At 40.6% G+C, this 19568-nt stretch overlaps 1 protein-coding gene across 2 annotated transcripts in view; it reads right to left on the bottom strand.

Moving 5' to 3' along the window:
- The window catches only part of CPEB4 (cytoplasmic polyadenylation element binding protein 4), a 38993-nt gene that overhangs the window by 8922 nt on the left and 10503 nt on the right, over window positions 1-19568 (bottom strand). Inside the window, exons 2-5 of one of the 2 annotated variants that reach the window (XM_088173510.1) lie at window positions 18486-18567; window positions 4074-4097; window positions 2019-2192; window positions 230-319 (exon numbers count right to left, since the gene is read on the bottom strand). In XM_088173510.1, coding sequence (XP_088029636.1) covers window positions 230-319; window positions 2019-2192; window positions 4074-4097; window positions 18486-18567 — 370 coding nt within the window. The remainder of the gene's footprint in view (window positions 1-229; window positions 320-2018; window positions 2193-4073; window positions 4098-18485; window positions 18568-19568) is intronic. The other variant, XM_014875932.2, reaches the window with a different exon arrangement.

Here is a 19568-nt window from a genome sequence, read left to right as displayed (position 1 = left end):
CAACAGCAGGGGGAAAGAGGGAAAATGAAATAAAGTAAAAACAGGAAGTTAAGGAAGAATTCTTTTAGTGAATAATAACTGCAAAGCCATAACTGAAACTTCACCAGTTTAGAACAATCCCAAGGATTAAACTCTTTTTTAAACCTTGTGTCACTGTCAGACCAACCTTATGATTTATCACAAGAAAATTATTCTAAAATGCTCATCTTATTGGTTTGCAGGTATTTACCTTTAGGAGGAAAATAAGATTTGCTCTCTGCCTTGTGTGGCCAGTCTACAATCAAAGGTCCAAAGCGCCTAAAACTTGCAGTGATCTCATCTGGAACAGGAGAGAAAGGAAAAGGCACGAGCTTAAAATAAACTGAACTGAAGGCATTTGAAAGACACTGATTTCAGGTAGCTTCATCCTATAAACAAACATTCTGTGACCCTCCAGGTTCAGCAGCTCACAGCACTGCTCAGCTGCTGATGGGCAATCTTTATAACAAGGCAGAACACTCCTTTATAAAACAAGACAAGCCAAAGCTCAAACTTTTCTTTCTACTGATAATTACAAATAAAAGCTCATAACCCACTAATTCAGACAAACTGAGCCACTCATCTATACAGTTATAACAATCCAGTTTCAGCTACTCTTGTGGGTGACATGAAGTTCAGGTTGCCACGTCACAGCAGTGCATTACAAGCTCTGATACAAAAAAGTGGGGATTAAAACAATTCTGTGATTAAGAAAAAAAAAATCCTCAGCTTTATTGTTCCATTTCTTCTAATCACCATCCCAGCAGGCTCATACACAGAGAACACAGAGCTCTGGTGAAATGAAGCTTCACAACACCTGTACTTTTTAATTTTATTTTAATAACAACTGCAGTGTTCTGCCAGCTGTGTCCTGTGATGGACCCACCACAAACCCCTGGTCCCTCAGGATGCCCTGCACAGATTCATTCCTGTCTGGGCTCTCACCATGCACAGGTCAGAAGCTACCACAGGACAAAAATCATTGCTGGAAACAACTTCAACCTCCCAGGAGCAACCAAACATAGAGTTAGGACTTGATACCCCACACAGACATTATAAAACTATGAGCAGCTTTTCCTGCTACTGACTTCTGGGGCCTGTAAAATCATTGCAATGCATTTATGAGCTCCCACAGGTGATATTTGCTTGTTTAATTTTGCACTTTTGTACTTTTTATCCTGCTGAAGTCAGTTTAATGTGTGGCAATGTGATTTTGTTCTTCGGTGGCAGAACGATGTCACAGCCTAAACTCACTTGAATTATCTGACACATGAAAGATCCTTTTCCATATCAAAGCTTGGAAAACACCCATCCCTGAGCTGGCACACAAAAGGTTTCCTGTAGACCACCTGTAGGCATCATTTGTAGAGGGTTTAGTTGCACGACCTAATTAGTGCCTTGTCTTCATTTTCTTCTGCCTTCACTCAGAGTCAGGATTAAAAACACGAAGGAGATTAATTTTTCATTCGGATTTGGTTATTTATTAAATCTTATCTGAAGGACAGAGAGTTCTGCAACACTTCTAGCTACCAGCTAAAAGGCAGCAAAATGGAGTTGAATTTAGTTGTTACAAGGTCTTTTAAAGCTAAACAGTCCAATAAAGAGCTCACACCTCTATTATTTATACTTTTGACCCAATAACCAAACTCCTGTGACCCGCAGTGCAGAACTAACTATTGAACTAAAAATTTCTACCTGAAAATTATGAAGAAGAAGGAAAAAGAAGAAAAGGAAGATGGGGCAACACCCAAGAACTTCCATCCTCCATTACTATATTCTAAAAACCCTAAATTCAAATGTGAAATCACACACTTCTATTCTAACCACACACTGGTGATTTTAACTCCATCACTCAAATTTGGAGCTTTCTCCAAGGCCTCAATTCAAAAGCAGTGTTCTGCTGGGGGTCAGTGTCAGAAAACACAGAAAACTCCAAACTCCCAGGCTTCGGGGTGCCAAGAGTTTGCCAGCCCAGCAGCCGCCCTGGGTGAGGTTTTTACCTTCATCGATGTCCGGAGGCAGCCCCCCCACAAAGACTTTGCGGGAATAGCGTTCCACGCGCTCCCCGTTCTGGTGGGAGAAGCAGTGAGGAGACCCCAGGCCACTGTGCAGGCTCTGATCCCCACGGCCATCATCCAGGAAGCCATCCTCCATCGGGAACAGAGAGGACTGACCTGAAGAGGGGGTTGGAAAAAAAAAAAAAGAAAAACAGGGAAAAAAAAACCATACTAACAGAACAAAGCGCACACTGTTGGAATAATTGGGGAAAATGCATCAGTTGCTGCATCAGCAGAACTGGGAGTGATTTGCCCTGTGAATGAGCAGTTATGTTCTCGATTTCATTGCACCCTTTTAGTTTCCAGTATCATCCAGCAGCTCAAATGTTTCATTTCAGAGGAAAGGTTCCTCCACAGAACAGCCCAGCATTTCTAACGGGTGCTCCAGCTGCCTGCTTTCCATAATATTTTGTGTTTCCAATGAGGTTTCTTTGAAAAAAGCATAAAAAGGGAAGGGAACAGCCAATTTGGTTTCTGGGCCTTTCACAATATCAAGTCATATATTCCATTTTCCAGTGAACAGCTTCTTCCAGGGAATAGACACAATTTCAAGGTGAAAATGGGAAAACAAGAATTCTACCAGTTAAATATATTACACATTTAAATTACCTAATATCAAAATGTATCATAAACCACCCACTAGTAAATAACAAAAATAACCTGAGGAAAACAGGAAAACCCACTGTCATCTACTGCAAAGACTGAAAATTTTGTCCCCCCTACAACTTTCCTTCAGTGTTGTAAACAGAGTTTTGTTAATGGCCTCAGTCTAAGAGAAAATGTTGTAAAATGAGAAATACTCCCCTCACAGTCCAGCATCTTTCTTTGATAATCCTTTATCATAGAGTTCCTTAATAATATTTCTTTTTAAATAAAGTTCTTTGTTATAAATGCCACTGTATAATATCATGAATAGAGCACAGGAGCTGTTCTCTGCCATGAATTCCCTCTTCAGTTCCAATATTCAACAGCTACACAACAAACTGAGACTTCTATTCATTTAAGGAGCATTTTAGGAATAAATAGATATAGGGAGTTAAGTAATGAGGTGTGCTACAAGTTTTAGGATACATTTCCTTTTGTCTATGAGGTGATACACTATGTCTGCTTTTTCAGGATTCAATCCCAATTCTACTACAGAAATGTACTGGTGAGGTTGATTTATCCTGGTTTTGCTTGCTCCCCTCGAAAGAAATTGATTTTAAAAAAGAAAACATCTTGAAAACAGAAAATCTGACCAAGATACAGACATCTTCTCTGAAAAAATCAAACAGCTAAGAAGCTGAAAGGAAAAAAAAAACTAATAAAATCCACAGTCCATAGAATTTATATGAATAAAAAAATGGAAGGCTCAGTCAGGTTGCCTTATTTGAAATTTCAAGAATCTTTTACACACCTTTAATAAAAATAACAGTCAAGTATAATCAGGCCTCCTTCTGTAGCTGGGCAAATCTCATTCCTACTATGACAAAAATAATGTAATATTGACTCCAACCTTGTTTTTCCCTAAGGAACTGGTGCACATGGGATTTGTTCCATCTCTTAAGACCCCAATCCTGCAGGTATTGTTGGGAGGGAGCAATTCCCAAACCTAACCTTCCCTTTCCAGGCTCCTCAGCTGCTCTTGGAGAACTCCACACACACACTGAACCCAGCAGGTCAGACACTCACTGTACTTATGCTCCAGCAGCACCCAAAATTCCCAAAATAAACTCCTCCAGCATTGGCATTCATAACACACACACACACACACAAATACAACAACACAGCCCCCCAGGGTCACAAACCATCCAGGTGATGTCCACTGTGATCATTTCAGCCTCAGGTACTCCCTAATCCAGTTAAAATGCTGATTTATAGCATGCAGGCTATGTAAATGTATGTGAAACTGCTCCCTTAGAAGCTTCAAGTTTGGACTTTGCCCTCTAGTAAAAACTGAATGTTATTTCTCCCATGAGACATTGTCAACATTAGAAAATTAAAGAGGAATATTGTTACCTCGCCTTCTCCCATATGTCCTTGCTGCATGTTAAATGAGAAAGAAAACAGCCTTTCAATCATTGTTATAAGGACCAAAAGACCTCGTTTTATTGCCTTTATACTGACTCAGTGATTCTCAAGCCTTTGCAGATCCAGGTCATATTTAAAATAAGTGTTCACGAGCTGCCCCTCCCCACCCCCCATGGCCTCCTGAGCCCAGCTCTGTTACTTACTGATAAACCACGGTGACACGAGGCTGACCAAGTGCATATGGATAATCAAAGAGACTCTTGGAAGCAATTCTAGCCCCGAATTTGCACATTTATTTATTTATTTGAGCTATTCCTGGGGGTGTGCCTATAAGCAAATGGAGCTTTCCTCATGCACCAGGCTCTCTCTGCCTTGCCAAGCTCCAGAATATTCCAACACTGCTCTGCACCCGAGCTGGAGGAGAAGGCCTGACACAAGGAAAGTGAAAGATTGGTGGGATACTTTCTGTTTTGAAATCAGGTTGCTTTGCACAACCCACGAAATCCTCGGTTCAATTCTGACTGGCAAATAACCAGCTGAAAAACTGGGAAACCAAGGAGAAAACTGGGCCACTAAAATTGCCTTCTAGACTCAGCAAAGTGTCCAACAGGATGGATTCTCTCACACTAACCCAGGAACACTGTGCTGGAATAATTCAAGTTATTCCTACTTTTCATATTTCAGAACAAATCCATGCTACCCCTAAAAACAACAGCATTTTCTGAGCTGGCTTGCAAGAACCCATTGTCAGAGCTCGGCCAAACTTTCTAATCAAACTTGCACATTCTTTCTCTTTTAATCTCATTAAAATCTCTTTCTGAAAGCAGGCCAACTGTTTTCAAAACTTGGATTCTTCCTGGCAAGTGCTGTGAGAAACTCTGAGCACATCATGTGTTTGATTTTGCTTCCCCATTCAAAATTGAGGCCGGCAATTAGTTTAAGCATTTAAATATTTGTAAACCACAACAATACAGGAGTCATTTCCTCTTTCCAAATAAAAACTGTATCAATCCAATTCACTTCATGATTATTTAACATCCATAAGATCATTTCACTCCTCTGGTAGAGACTCACAATTAACACCAAGAACACAAAATAACAAAACCCCAGTCTTCAGACTGGAGCATATTCTTGAGGCAAAGGTTTTATGGGAGAATCTTAAGGGCTGAGGGCCTTTACAATTCGAGTTTTTCCATGGTAATTTTGAATTGAGAAATGCAGGAGGCTGATAACAGTCCTCAAAAGATAAATGTAAGGAAATTATAAAGCATCAGCAATCTTGCTGTGTCCCTGACTGAGCTCAGCAGCCTTTGCACGTTTTGGAGCACATCAAGCACTCTCAAAGCCAGCTCTGCCTATAAAGCCAGAAAAAATCCTGCTTGTGGTTTCTGAATGACTGACAAAACCACACAGAGCCTCCTTCCCTCTGTGCACTCACTGCTGGCAACAGCACAGACACAATTCCACCAGGGATGTGCAAGCACAGCTCAGGCCAGGGGACTCCTCACAGCTTCCCCACCTGAGGCACTCAACACAAGAGGATTTTTCTCCTTTACCCCAAAAAAAGGCTCAGCCACCAGCTGGGAATTATTGCCAGTGTCAAATACTAGGTTTGGAGAATCCAACACTAGGATTTTTTCCTCTTCCTCTTCTTAATTTGCCTCTTGTTTTCAGCGTTTGCTTCACATCTAAGCCGCAAAATACCAACATCTGACATTTCAAAACATTTCTCAGGAGCCACGGTTTATAAACTCGCCCAGCACAGCACAGATACAAACTTTCTCTGCTCCCTGAATGCAGAGTTCATCACACACCATTAATTTCACACAATGTGGAACTCTGTGAAATACAAACAGCATTGAGGCAAGGAATGCTCTCTTGGCAGGCCAGGAAGGCAGCTGAGTCCCCCCTTCTGGCTTGCAGAATTTCACATTAAGAGGAGGTTTTGCTACAGGAGTACCCAGCTCAGCTGCTGCACAAACGAAGCCTTAAATTGCCACCGACCACAGGAAAAGGTTTAATTTGTACATCACAACTCCTGCCCATCCTCTGCTGAGAAATGAGACGACTGCAGCCTTGGTTTGGATTCCCCAAAGCTGTTTTTCCCTTCCCCATTTCTTCAGTGCTTCAGCTAATTCCATCAAGGGCCTAAGATTTATTTATCTCGTGAGGTATCCGAGCAAGAATTTTGCTACAAAACCTAAAAAATACAAAGTGTTCATGCAGCTGGTTCAAGTGCTCATTAATAACCAATGCAGAGATGTTTTTCCAATAAAATCAGCCTGTAATTTAAAATGCTATTAGCAACTGCTTCAATTATTTTGTCCTCCCTTTATTTCTGTGTCTGAAATAAAGCCATAGAGAAAGTCAATGATGTTTTGCAAAAATCTGCTGCTTTTACTTTCATTTTAAGGAACATCAGGAATAAGCAACCCACTCAGATTTTTGTGTCTTCTCCTTTGAGACACTGAATGGGCTCCTGGCCCCTTCTCTTTCTCCTTTTTTTTTTTTAAATTAATATATTTTGTGTCTGTACCTCCAATTAAATGTGCTGAGCTCTCGCCCCTCTAGAGGAAGCACCACAAAACCTGGCAGCATGTTGGGTATAACCCCACAAACACATTCTGATGAAAAACCTCGAAAAACGTTGGATCCTAAATCACTGAAACCCCAAACCTGCTCCCAAAGTGTGCCCAGGTTGAGCACCCACTTCTTGCTGATTCCAGATGTATTTTGTATTTGTACCATCAGCAGCTGTTTGTTAAATATTATATAAATGGAGAACAGTGTCAGAGGCCAGATTTTATTTTTTTAAGGGATATAATAAGGTTTTCTCTATTACTAACATTGGTGAGAAGTTGTTTATGTTGGAAAGTAAATATGACCAATATCAGAGGGTTTCAGGCTTTCACTGAAACTGGGAAGGTGATTTAGGGCCAGGCTGTCTTTTGTTTCCCTTAGGACTTAACTTGTACAGAAACAGAAGTATCAAAGTTCCACACGATTATTTCTAAAAGTGAGTTGGATATCCTTGAACCTACCAGAGAAAACATTTCCACTTGCCTGAATTTTACTTTTAAATGATAGAAAAATAACTGAAGCACAATCTGCTTTAGCCATTAGACCAGCAGAGTTTTATTCCTGCATTTTTTTTACACTCAGCTGTACTTTGCAACTACATCAAGATTGACAATGCCGTGCCCAAGACCATTAAAAACATGAACTCTAATATTTTACTGCCTTTTCCCCCCCTGCTCCCTGAGGGCAGGCAGGGCTGGTTCTGACTCCAGAGTGAGATTTTATCATCACACTGAATTTCACAAGGAGTTTCACATGTCAGGCATGGATCACATGATTCTGCCACAGGTAAGAGGACATTTCACAAGAGGTTCTGCAAGGTCACCTCAAACCCTGTTTCACCAGGGAACAAATTCAACATCTCCTTAACCAAACCAAGGGAAGGAAAGTGAAAATTCTAAAGAACATCTCTATTTAATGCATATTTGGTTAAATTATCTCTTATTAAATTTAGAGACCCAAGCAGGGATTTTACAGAGAGCTATATACACTTTGTCAAATTAGAATATAAAAATTCTATCTACCTACATGTATTATACACCAAATTATTTCTATTTATTAGAGCCTTACAACTTAATTCTTAGAGGACATTTTCAGCATGAAAGCAGGTAATGTCACGAAAAGTTGTGTTTGTCCTCAACTGGAGTGATGGGACAAGGGGGAATGGCCTCAAACTGACAGAGACAAGGTTTAGATTAGATTTTGGAAAGAAATTCTTCCCTGTGAGGTTGGGGAGACCCTGGCACAGAGAAGCTGAGGCTGCCCCATCCCTGGAAGGGTGCTCCAGGTGCTTGGAGCACCCTGGGATAGTGGCAGGTGTCCCCACACATGGCAGGGGGATGAAAAAAAATTGTTCTTTTTTTTTATGCATTTCTCGATTTCAGCTCTAGAACACAAAAGGATCAGTCACCAGTTCCATGAGTGTTAACATGAGACATTTGCATGTGTGCAGAAACCTTGCCCACTTCAGGCACTTCATCTCATTGCAGGCAAATGATTCCAAGCACATGATGTGGAATTATTCCATGCTGACTGGGGAACAACAGCCCAGGACACCTGATCCAGGAGAATTCCTGTCAATACAGAATAAACTGAACAAAATGGTAACAAATCTGTGCTGACAGTGAATGTATTCCGTGTCAGAACTTTGCATTTACAGTCCCAGCCATCTCTGACACTGTCAAATGAGATCCCTGTCCTAAAAATTTATGCCACTAAAAGGGAATATGAGAGATTCCCTTTTTTTATGGATTTCAAATGCTACCAAACTTCAAAGAGTGAAAACCATTCCAATAATATTTTATTAATCCTAGAACAGTCTTACAAAAATTAAGCAGCTCTGTATGTACATCTGAAGAATGTGTATTTGACACACTTTCAGCAATGTCAAAGTCAGCATGAAACCAGCAAAGAAGCCTAAATTTTGCTGCACAGTAAAACCAAGGATTAGCACCTTTGGAATTACTGATTCTGCAAAATTAAGCAGCAGAGTTGCCAAAACTTGCATTTTTCCTCCTAATTTACTTTTAAAGAAACACAACGTAAAAAGAGATTTAAAAAAAAACAACATGTTGTTAAGAAATACAGCTCTACCTTATGTCCAAAATGTCCAAACAAATGCTGAAAAACAGGAGTATTATTGTAGATGCAAATATTATGCTTTATTTCAAGTAAAGCCAGATGCCTGAAGACAAGTATTTACCATTCCTTCTGTCAAGAACAGGAACAAAATGAAGTTTCTGTTATTCCATAGCAAGTACAGGTCTGACTAGAATCTTTAATTTTCAATTCCAGGTCACTGTCACAAAACAACTGATAGACAAAAAGTAAACAGGTTTCTTTCCTTCAAAAAAAAAACCCTGTGGAGAATCATCCTGCAAAAAATCCTTTGGTAAGTACCACTGCTTTACCTGGGATTATATTGAATTAATTGGGTTCACGTGGTAGAAAGGCAGAAGCTGAGTGAGTGGCAGAAAGCAGATTCTCAGCACAGTAACTGCAAACAGGGAATGTTGACAACTTTATACATCAAATAACCAGGGCTGGAGGAGAGGCTGAGAAAGGGAAAGTGACTGTTTCCAAGGCTGGTGGAATGAGCTGTGAGTTTTTAGAGCTTTAATGTGCCTACAGAAAATCTGCCTCACTGGAGAGATGGGGCACTCACAGGCAGGAAGGAATTATCCTTGAGAAAAAGCTCCCCACACTCTTGTCCCTCTTTTTCCAAACCCACCTGGATGTGTCCCTGTGTCACCTGCCCTGGCAGTGCTTGGACTGGATGATCTCCAGAGGTCTCTTTTTTTCTGGGATTCTCCCATTCCCAGGCTGCAGTGACAGGGAGGGACAGGGAGGGACATCCTGCTTCCAACTCTGCCACTCCAGCCCAGCCCAGCCCCAAATGCAGCTCTGTCAGGAGCTCGAGATAACTCCTGGACTGGGGCACCAGAGCCAGAAATCCCTGGACATGCTTCCAGACATGACTGAATCCCAGAATCATTTAGGCTGGAAAAGCCCTCCCAGGCCATGGAGTCCAAGCTGTGACTGATCCCAGTTTTGTCACCCAGCCCAGAGCACTGAGTGCCACGTCCAGCCCTTCCTTGGACACCTCCAGGGATGGGGACAGTTCAAGCCTAAGTGTGAAGGGGAAATGGGATAAAAATAAGGTTTACCTCTGGAAACCCTAAATTTAGTTTGTGTGAGGGCTTTAAAACCCAGCAGCAGAGTCACTGCTTTGCTGCTGCTGCTCTGTCAGATCTCTGGACTAAAGGAACCTCCAGACAGGATTTTCCTACATTTCCACAACCACTTAACTACTCCTGAAATGTGACAAACCCAATTCAATCTCCTTCATCTCAAAAACACAGAAGCTTCAAAGGTAACTTTGAAGTTTCTTTGCTATCAAACAGCAGAACACAGAGAAATCTCCTAAAGCAACCTGCTACAAATCCTAGACACAGCTACAGCTTTGTCTACCAGGGATCAATATTTGTTCCTTAATTCCAATTATATTCCAGTGGGATACTGCAAATCAGTTTAAGTGGGAGCTTTAAATATTGTATGTATTTGATTACAACTCATCTCCAGGATCCCCCACAGGGTGTGAGATAAGAAACCAAAAGCAAAGGAGCAAATGATGGAGCACAACCATGGAGACTGGATGTTAGCTGGAATTATACTGGATTTCAGGAAAGCAGGCACCCTGCTGCTCATGGCATTGAGCTTTATTTTATATTCATGTATGACTGCTGGAGAACAGACACCAAGTTATAAAAACATCCCATCTTTTGCCTCAATACATCTTCCAGTTTATGATAAGGAATAATTGGCAGCATTTATCTTTTGAACATTTCAAGTATTACTGTATTCACTTGAAAAATAAGAAATGAAAGGCAGAGTTTGCAGCTGGGAGAAGGAAAAGCATTACAGGAATCAGCTTCTCAGCCACAAAATTACTTCAAACGTGGTAACTTCATTAATAACAGACTTTCTGACAGGAGGAAAGGCAGGAATGGGGTGTCATATGCTAAAAATTGCTAGATAAAATTTATTTTGTAAGTGACAAGAACAATTTATTGAACCTAGTAGAGAATTTACTGAACATTTTCTGGAAAGGTGTAAAAACCTTCCCAAATCTTTGCTGTCATGCTTTGTATCACTGTGCTCCTGGACTCTTTATATGCAGCATTTCACCCCAAGGACTCTGCTATCTGTCCAGCCCATCACCAATTCCTGCACCAGGAATTCTGTCCAGGCTTTTTTTCCTGGATCACCTGCCTGTGACTTGCAAGAGCTGGATTTACACTGCAAGATCTAAAGCTGCAGTTCCTTAAGTACAATAATAGGTTCAAAGCAACTTATTTTTGTCTGTGGAAGGAATGATCACAAGACAGCCTGGAATGCAACACGAGGCCTTGGTTCCTTTTTTAACCATCCTCTTAATTCACTCCCAAACAAGAAGGGAACAGGAACACAAGGCAAGTCAACAGCAACCCATGAGGAAAGGCTGAGAAAAGTGGGATTGTTCAGCCTGGAGAAGAGAAGGATTTGGGGTGATCTAACTGTGCCTGAAGGAGCCAACAAGAAACACGGAGAGGGACAATTTCCAAGGGATGGAGTTGCCAGGACAAGGGAAAATGGCTTCCCACTGCCAGAGGGCATGGCTGGATGGGATTTTGGGAAGGAATTGTTCCCTGGCAGGGTGGGCAGGCCCTGGCACAGCTGTGGCTGCCCCTGGATCCCTGGCAGTGCCCAAGGCCAGGTTGGACATTGGGGCTGGAGCAGCCTGGGACAGTGGGAGGTGTCCCTGCACATGGCAGGGAATGGAACTGGATGGGCTTTAAGGTCCCTTTCAACACAACCCAACCCACCCCATGGTTCTGTGATGAAACACACTCAAGTCTCTGCAGTGAAACATTTCCCCATTTTTCATTTTTCCAGTGAAGAGCACAGATAAGACAATCATTTTCCCAGAAATATGTGACAAAACTGTACTACACACTTCCTCACACCCAATCCAAATGGGAAGAGAAAATGAAAACATTATTTTAAAAGAAGCACCATTTCCCCTGCCTGGATTCCAGAAGTGCTGCACAGGACCAGGCACCAGCAGTATTTATATAAGTAGATATTTATAAAAGTATCCCCACATTCCATGCACAACACATTTATCCTTTTCTCACACCCAATCTGAGTGCTGAGCTGGGATTCCTGCTAATGGGATTTCTGAGCAAAGCTGAAATACTCCCTGCACCACATCTGACACGTGCCTATGTGGAGGCAGCACGTCACTGCTCCACTCACCTGACAGCCCAACCATCAACACTGCAGTGGAAAAAACCTGCCCTCATAGCTGACCAATCTGCATTCCAACACACAAAGCATTAAGCCAAGAATGGATAAATCTACTCTAAAAGGGGTTTTTAAATTCGCCTCAGCAATAGTTGTTATCATCTTAGCTAATGCTGGATTAAAATAAGTGAATACTCAATACAAATATTCTATATGCATCGTGATTCTTTCATGAAGTATCTTAAATAATTGATAAAAAATTCAGATTTTAGTCACTCTTGGGTATAAGCAATGACTGGCCATGACTAAAGAAGTTATGACTTTCTTAGGACCAGATTTTTCCCTTTTCCACTCACAGCTCAGCATTCACCTCCTTATTTTTGCTCGAAACTCATCCCTTTCTCTTTACACCCATTTCTTCTTTAACTTCAGTTTTAAGAAAAGCACTTCAGGCTTTTCATTCTGCTTCTTTTATGCCATTTCAAGGCTCACAAACATGACAGCAGAGATCATGCAAAACGGGGCTAACAAAAGACTCAAACGATTCAACATCAAGGCAAAAAAGTGAACAAAGTGAGCAAAAAGCAAAAAGACAGGTAGCTGGAGCAGTTTGGGAAGGGAGGCAGGAGAGTTCAGAGTCTTCTGAAACAAGGAACAGACACTCCTCATGAAATACAGCTCCAAATTAAAGGCAGCTTTGAAGATGATCCAGAATGGTCAGAGATTATCAAAGCAAGAATTCGGAAAAGAAAAAAAAAAACAAAACTACAACAACAACAAAAAAAGAAAACCCCAAAACAAAACCCACTTGGTGGACAGTGACACTAAACAAAGCAGAAGATTAAACACACTTCTCAAAAAAGAAAAGGGATGGAATTAATTTCACGAGGCCACAAATATAAAAAAGAAAGCAAGAAAACCTTAGAAAGGTTTTAATCAGATTAGCAAGGCTGCTGTCACGGCACTCAGAACGATTTTGTTGGCTGTACCACTTCTGAAGATCAAATCACCCAGTTAGACATGAAAATATTCAGCACTATTTCAATGTTTTGCTGTGTTTTAAAGAGCTCTGACTGCCACATCATTTACAGCACATACATTCCGAGGAAATATCTTGTCTGAGAAGTATGAGAGGCATTTAATTTTCCATGCAGGCTCTGGAGATGGGACAGCATGGCAAGGGGAGAAATGATAGGACAGAAAAACACAGGTCTGCTGCTCCAGTGAATTTCCCAGGAATCCTGACACTCATTCCTAAATTGGCTTAAGATCAGAAAAAACCCTGGGATTTTTGTACTGCTCTGAGGTGGCAGAAAAAGGAATTTCCTGGTCTCCAAGGGTGGCTACAACAACACCCTGTGGCTCAGTGCTAAATGGCTCCGTTCTGGACAGAGCACAAATCAAAGTTCCCCACCTCAAAATCCTGCAGGGCTGAAGTCAAACCAGAGTTTTTTTGATGATTGTTTGATATGTGCCTTGTCCAAACCAGCATTTCTATAAGAGACAGGTATTATCAGAAAGGTTCAACTGCTCAGTAATTCTTGTGTGGCCCCATCCCCTGACACCCCTGGAGATATTTACAGGGATTTATGGGATCCCCTCTCACTCTGCCCTTCTCCAGACTGACCAGGACCTAAGGCAAATTCCCCTTTTTACCTTTTTTTTTTTCCTTTTTTTCCCAAGTTTCAGACGTAATTTTTTTTTCTTCCCAATCCACTTATACCTTTCTAATCCTCACCAAATCCAGCATCACTTCTGAACAATTTCGTTGAAACCATAAACCCAAACGTTCATTTAAATGACTGGAAGTTTATGAGGTAATGAGTGTAAAATCATACATTTTGTATGGTTTGTATCCATTACTTCTGTGGCAGGTTAAAATCCAATCTGTGAATCTGATCTCAGTGTTTATTAATAGAAGATTTTAGTTCCTTCCTGTTGCCCAGGTGATTTCATTCTCTTAAAACTGTTGGCTGTTTCTAAATAAAAGCTGTGATAAATCCCAAATATTGGAAAGGCAGAGATAATTCAACAAACACTTCAAAAAAATTTAAAATACTGAGTATTGCCCTAAAATTTTGAATATTAGCTGTATGTGGAAAGAAAGTTTGTCCTTGCTTATTAATATTTTAGAATACAGAACAGCAAAAGTTGTAATATTTCTACTTTAACCCACCTGAAATCAGTGGATTGCAGAAAGAATGGGAACAGCTGATTTCAAATAAAATTCCCACAGAATTTCCCCCATCCCAGCTCCCTCAGCATGGGCTGCAGTTCAGTGCTATTAGACCCAGTTCTGCAATATTTTGACATAATAAAACAATTGATTTTTCCTCTTAATTAATAGGCACTCAGGTCTGCAAATCCCATTAGCCTTTCCTGGCATAGGAGGTAAAATTCAGGAAGATCCTGAGAATGAAACATTCACACAGTAATTCATCAACAGTTTCCAAAGAAAATGAAGGCAAACCTGAACTGTCTGCAGCCTGAAAGGAAGGGTTTGTTCATTTTATTAGACTCTGGATACATTAAAAAAATGCAAATGAGTAACCCTTAGGTTCTGGCCAAGGAGATCAACCCCAAAGTCTGAGGTGCAACCACCACAGCAGCTGTAAAAAAACCTCAAAATCTATTATTTTACATTTTAAAGTAGGTCAGATTCTGTCCTGTGCATATATAAAGGACCCTAAACTTCCCTAAAGTGAATTGGGAGTGATTCTCAGCAGGTTCTCATTAATATTCTGGATCAGAGAAACCCAAATGTCCCATTCTGCTCCATTAATATGAATTAATATGCTGCATAATCCATATGGCTCAAAAAGAAACAACCAGCTCAGACTCTTATCCAATATTCCAAAAAGCTCTCAAAACTATTTGGATCCCTTCCATCATAGAAAATTTTATAAGGTTTACATATTTTCTTCAATTTTGTCATGGTTTTTCAGGTTAATATTAAGGGGCTGATTATTGCTTTAAAAATACAGCTTGGTCTCTCTGCCTGCTCAGAGAAATCCTGAATGGTGCAGCTTTTCAGCATTCTGGCTTTTCAAAATGAAAATTTAGGGCTGCCTGACCTTACTCCACTCCTAAACCTTTGCCTTTTGTGCACAAGTGTGTTTAGTTTTCCAGCCTAAATTTGAAATTTGTGTCACAGTCACAGGATTCCTGCAGACACGGAGCTGTTCACACCCAGATTTTACAGGAGTGCTTTGCAGTGCTGCAAGCAGATGTCCTGGCCTGCTGCTTTCACCCATCCCACCTTGCATCATTTCCAGGCAATAACCTGATATTGTGAACTGAAATATTTCAGTAACAAACCAGTCATAAAGCATTTAAAGACATTTCAGTGTCACTTAACAAGGAAATATTTAGGCAATCTGCTACTATTACAGTAATGCTCAAATTGCCATCTGGAAGACCCAGATTCAAAAATCAGGCTCTGGATCCCAGGCTCAGCTCAGGGAGGCCGAGTACATTGTAAAGAAGATGCAATTAAGTCTCCAGGGAAAGGCTTCTGCAGGCTGACATTGGCTGTGCAGCACGCAGAACACTCACTGGGCTGGATAAAAATAACATATTGAAATGGCAGCTGCTCAGCAAAGGAAGAGGATTTGGGCAGGGATAAAAATATACCTTAAAAGAAGGGGAGAAACTGGTGAAATGCCTACTCCAAGCATTAAAAGGTAATACTGAGTGTACTGAATCACTCTAAGATTCACCTTTTAACCTCACACAGAAAATATTATTTATTTCATACAGCAAGACAACCTAAGAATGTAATTATTACTGACCTAAACAGATCCAAGGCTAGCACAGCTAAATCACCTCAGACACGAAGAACACACTAAGAAAGGATTTTGTTACATTTGGAAGAATTCCTACTCCTGATTTTATTACAGAATTCCCAGCCTGCTGCTCTAAAAATATCATTTAAAGATGGAAATGATGTCCCAGAGACAGCAGGTTCCAAACTGTGCCTGATGTCTATCACCATGCCCATACTCTCAGTTGTTTTGAAGGGTTTTTTACACAGTACCTCTTTCTCTGGCAGCCCATGGCAATGTGAAGGGAGTGCTGTTAGTGTTACACACTAAACCATGCTGAGGCAGGATTAAACCTCTCACAAGATAGCAGTGAGACCTATTAGATCATCTGAATTATTTCCATGCCATTCTGAGCTTGCTCTCCACAGTATGTTTTATTACTGTCTTGCCCAGGCTATTTTTAAAGTCTCAAACCCAGAAGCTTTTCCTTTCTGAGAGTATCCAACTTTAGTTCAAAGAACTGCATGCACTGATTAACCCATTTAAAATGCAAACCGAAAAACTTCTTATGGAGCTGCTGATTTAAATGCAGGTGTTTGAAACAGCAAACAAGATTTGAGCTGACAGCCATAATTTGTCCTATTTAAAGATTTCTATATCCGAGGTTTAAATAAAGATGGGGCAAGAAAAGAGAAAACATGAGACAGGATCTGTGCTAGCAGATGGAAAATAAACACAAAGGGCTCGTGATCACCAGCCCCACTCCAGGCCTGATGTGGAATGTTTTGTCCCAGCAGTTTACAGTTTTTTTCCAGCTGTATCAGTTGGTTGAACTAAAGGTATTTCCTCTCCTTGCAGACCCCACCCTAGTCAGGGATGATCTGTGCAGCCCCGGCGGATACTGGGTTGAATAAAGATCCATTCCTTAAATACCCGACAGGAACTAAGTCACTGAGAGCTGTGCCAGAGCAGCACAGCCACATCCAGCCACTGCACACACACCACTGCAAGCAAAGTTCGTGTTCTTGCTGAGGAGACCCTTGAAAAATGAGGCTTCACAACAAAGAGTCGTTTAAATGGCTCATCTGGGCTTAGAGGCTTTTTTCTGTACGGTTATATAACTGTTAACTGTGAAACAGAATAATTCACCACGAATCTAAGCAATAATTCCCAGCCCAGGGACCTGCCTGATATCCCTGTGTTTCAATCCCTGTGACACGAGGCACACAGAATTTTAGAGAAGCCACAGATGACTCTGCAGAGGGGTTTAACACTCGGGCTAAAGCAGGAGTTAATGTGTGTCAGAACTATTTGTATTCTTTGCTGACATACTTATTCCATCACTCTTAAAACATGCTAAGCACTCAAAAAGAAATGTTTCAACTGCAAAGAACCTTTTCAAAGCATTTAAAACTAAACATCAAGCTACTTTCAGAAGCACCCTTGCTTAGCAGCTGACCATAAATACATATGAAGCTGACTTTGTTAAATTCAGATTTAAAGGGAGATCTTATTTGTCCCATGGCCATGTCACCTTGGGCCAGATTTCAGAGCTGTAACCTGGTTTGGGTGTGCCTGGCAGTTGGATAGAAGGTTTTGGGGCAAATCCCAGGTGCTCAGTCAAGGAAGAGCCTCATTCTTGGTTCTATGTACAATTCTGGGGATATAGGATGTTGCCAGACATAACATAAACCAAATAAAAGCTGTTAATACTTGTCTTTAATAAAAGCCTGGTCTCCATTGCATAAGGAGGGAAGGTATTTTTGGGTTTAAATTCATTTGGCACCACTTTTATCCACATCAGGCTCGCCCTGTCATTTCAACAGGGAATTATTTCATGGTGTTTCTCACCACACTGAATTTCTGCACAGCACTGGGGATGGGAAACTTGAGCTGCATTTCCAGACCACAGAGAAGGCAACAAACACAAGTTCTTGCCAGTTTATCAAGGGCTGGTCTTCTGAGCAAGAATCACTATTAAAACAAGTCAGATTTCATTACCACCACAAGCCTTGATATCAAAAGGAATTTACTTGCAGAAACCACAAGTGCAGGTTTGTTTTTTTTTTAGTGGTCTCATGACTGGTAACAAAAGTGAGTGGTTAGATAAGAAGCATGTGTGAGACTTTGTCTACTCCAGTCATACAAGTAATCACTGAACTGAAATGGATTATTCATCCTACAGGACATGAAACTACAGCTCTGAATTGTTGACCATAAGCAGTTTCTATTCAGACAAAATTATGCACAGACAATACTTTGAATACTTTGTAAGCTGAGGTATTTCCAAAGCACAACTACCTTTGCCAAAAACACAAAAGAAAGAAAAAAGAGATAAATCCCAAATTCAAGTTCTCCCTTTTCTTTTCCCAATGGTTCCAAAAAGGTTAAAAAAAGATGAAATAATCTGTTTTTCTCAAAAAAGACATGGATAAAACTTATTCTTTCCCAAGACACAAAAAACTATAACTTCATCAAGAAAACCCTATTAGGCAAAAAATTACTTCTTGCTGAGCTGCACAAGGTTCCTGAATCAAAACCCCTGGCAAACATCTCAACAGGTGAGCCTGTGTGTGTGCTCTGCACTGCTCTGGACAAGGCCAGGCACCCTCCAGTGCTCCTGTGCTGTAACACCTTCATTCACACACCTGACAAAAACCAGCAGGTGCACGAGGTAAATTCACTTTTCCCATCCAAAACTGGAGTCTCTAATTTTCAGTTACCCCTTTTCCCCAGTTGTTTATTGCAGGAAATAGTCTCTGTCTAAATTTACCTTTCAGTGAATCATTTTCAGCCCTCATTATGTCAATTAGGGAGTTCTCCAGTGAGTGCATGTCAAAAGTCCTCGTGCGATCCTGCAAACAAACACAAACAGAGCCAGGGTTAAACACCTCAAACACAAAAACTTCCATTTTCTTCTACATTAACCACAGCAGAATTAAGCAAAAGCCATATACCAAAGGATAGAGGAATATTAAAAATGACAATATTATTAAATATGAATCTGACCTGTAATAATCTAATCATAACCAATGAAGTTTAATATCAACTATTTCTCCTTCCCATTAACCAAAGCCATCATTCAACACATGCACAGGTCAGACTTTCTCAACCAAACAGTAAATTCCACATCATACAAATCTTCTATTATAGAAGCAAAATACAATATAAAATACCCAGGCAATGCTTTAATTTAATTGGCAATTTCAGAATCGAATTTCAGAATAATTTCAGAATAACTGAAATTTCCTGTAATCTCTGAAATATTTACATTATCATAAAAGATCCCAAAGTGAGGCAAAAATAATTTTAATTCCAATATTATTCACATATCCATGCTTTCTGTGTATTTATATATTTGGACTTAGATATAATTTTATAAAATTACATTAATCCACCCTGATTTTAATTTTTTTTTTCTGTCCAAGAAGCTCTCTACCATCAGCTCTAAAGATTTTATTTCATTCCTCTTCAAAGGAATCCTCTCTGAACTGACCTCAAGCATTGGGAAGTCTCTGTTCCAACAAGAAAAGAGAAACGTGAGCAATTCTGGACATTTTTGCTCTTGACTCCCTTCTCCACAAGGAGATTGTGGAGTGCTTGTTATTCCAGCCCTGAGTGTGTTTTTTGTCCCTAACACTGGCTGTGAAGCTGAAATTTCTCCAAAGCACACAGATCCAGCTTGGACTATTTTTCAAGGCAGTGGTGAGTTATAAAGTGCTTTATTTCAATGCTGAAGCAGCAGTGATTGCTGCAAGGGTCGTTCCTGATTTCACTGATTCCTCACTCTGGATTCTAAATACCTCAAAAACTATTCCAAGAGCAGGAACTCACCAGCTCCTGATCCATTTCCAAC

The sequence above is a fragment of the Sturnus vulgaris genome, chromosome 15 (genome assembly GCF_052056855.1).
Source record: "Sturnus vulgaris isolate bStuVul1 chromosome 15, bStuVul1.hap1, whole genome shotgun sequence".
Classification (NCBI taxonomy): domain Eukaryota; kingdom Metazoa; phylum Chordata; class Aves; order Passeriformes; family Sturnidae; genus Sturnus; species Sturnus vulgaris.
This window is presented reverse-complemented; position numbering and strand designations above follow the sequence as displayed.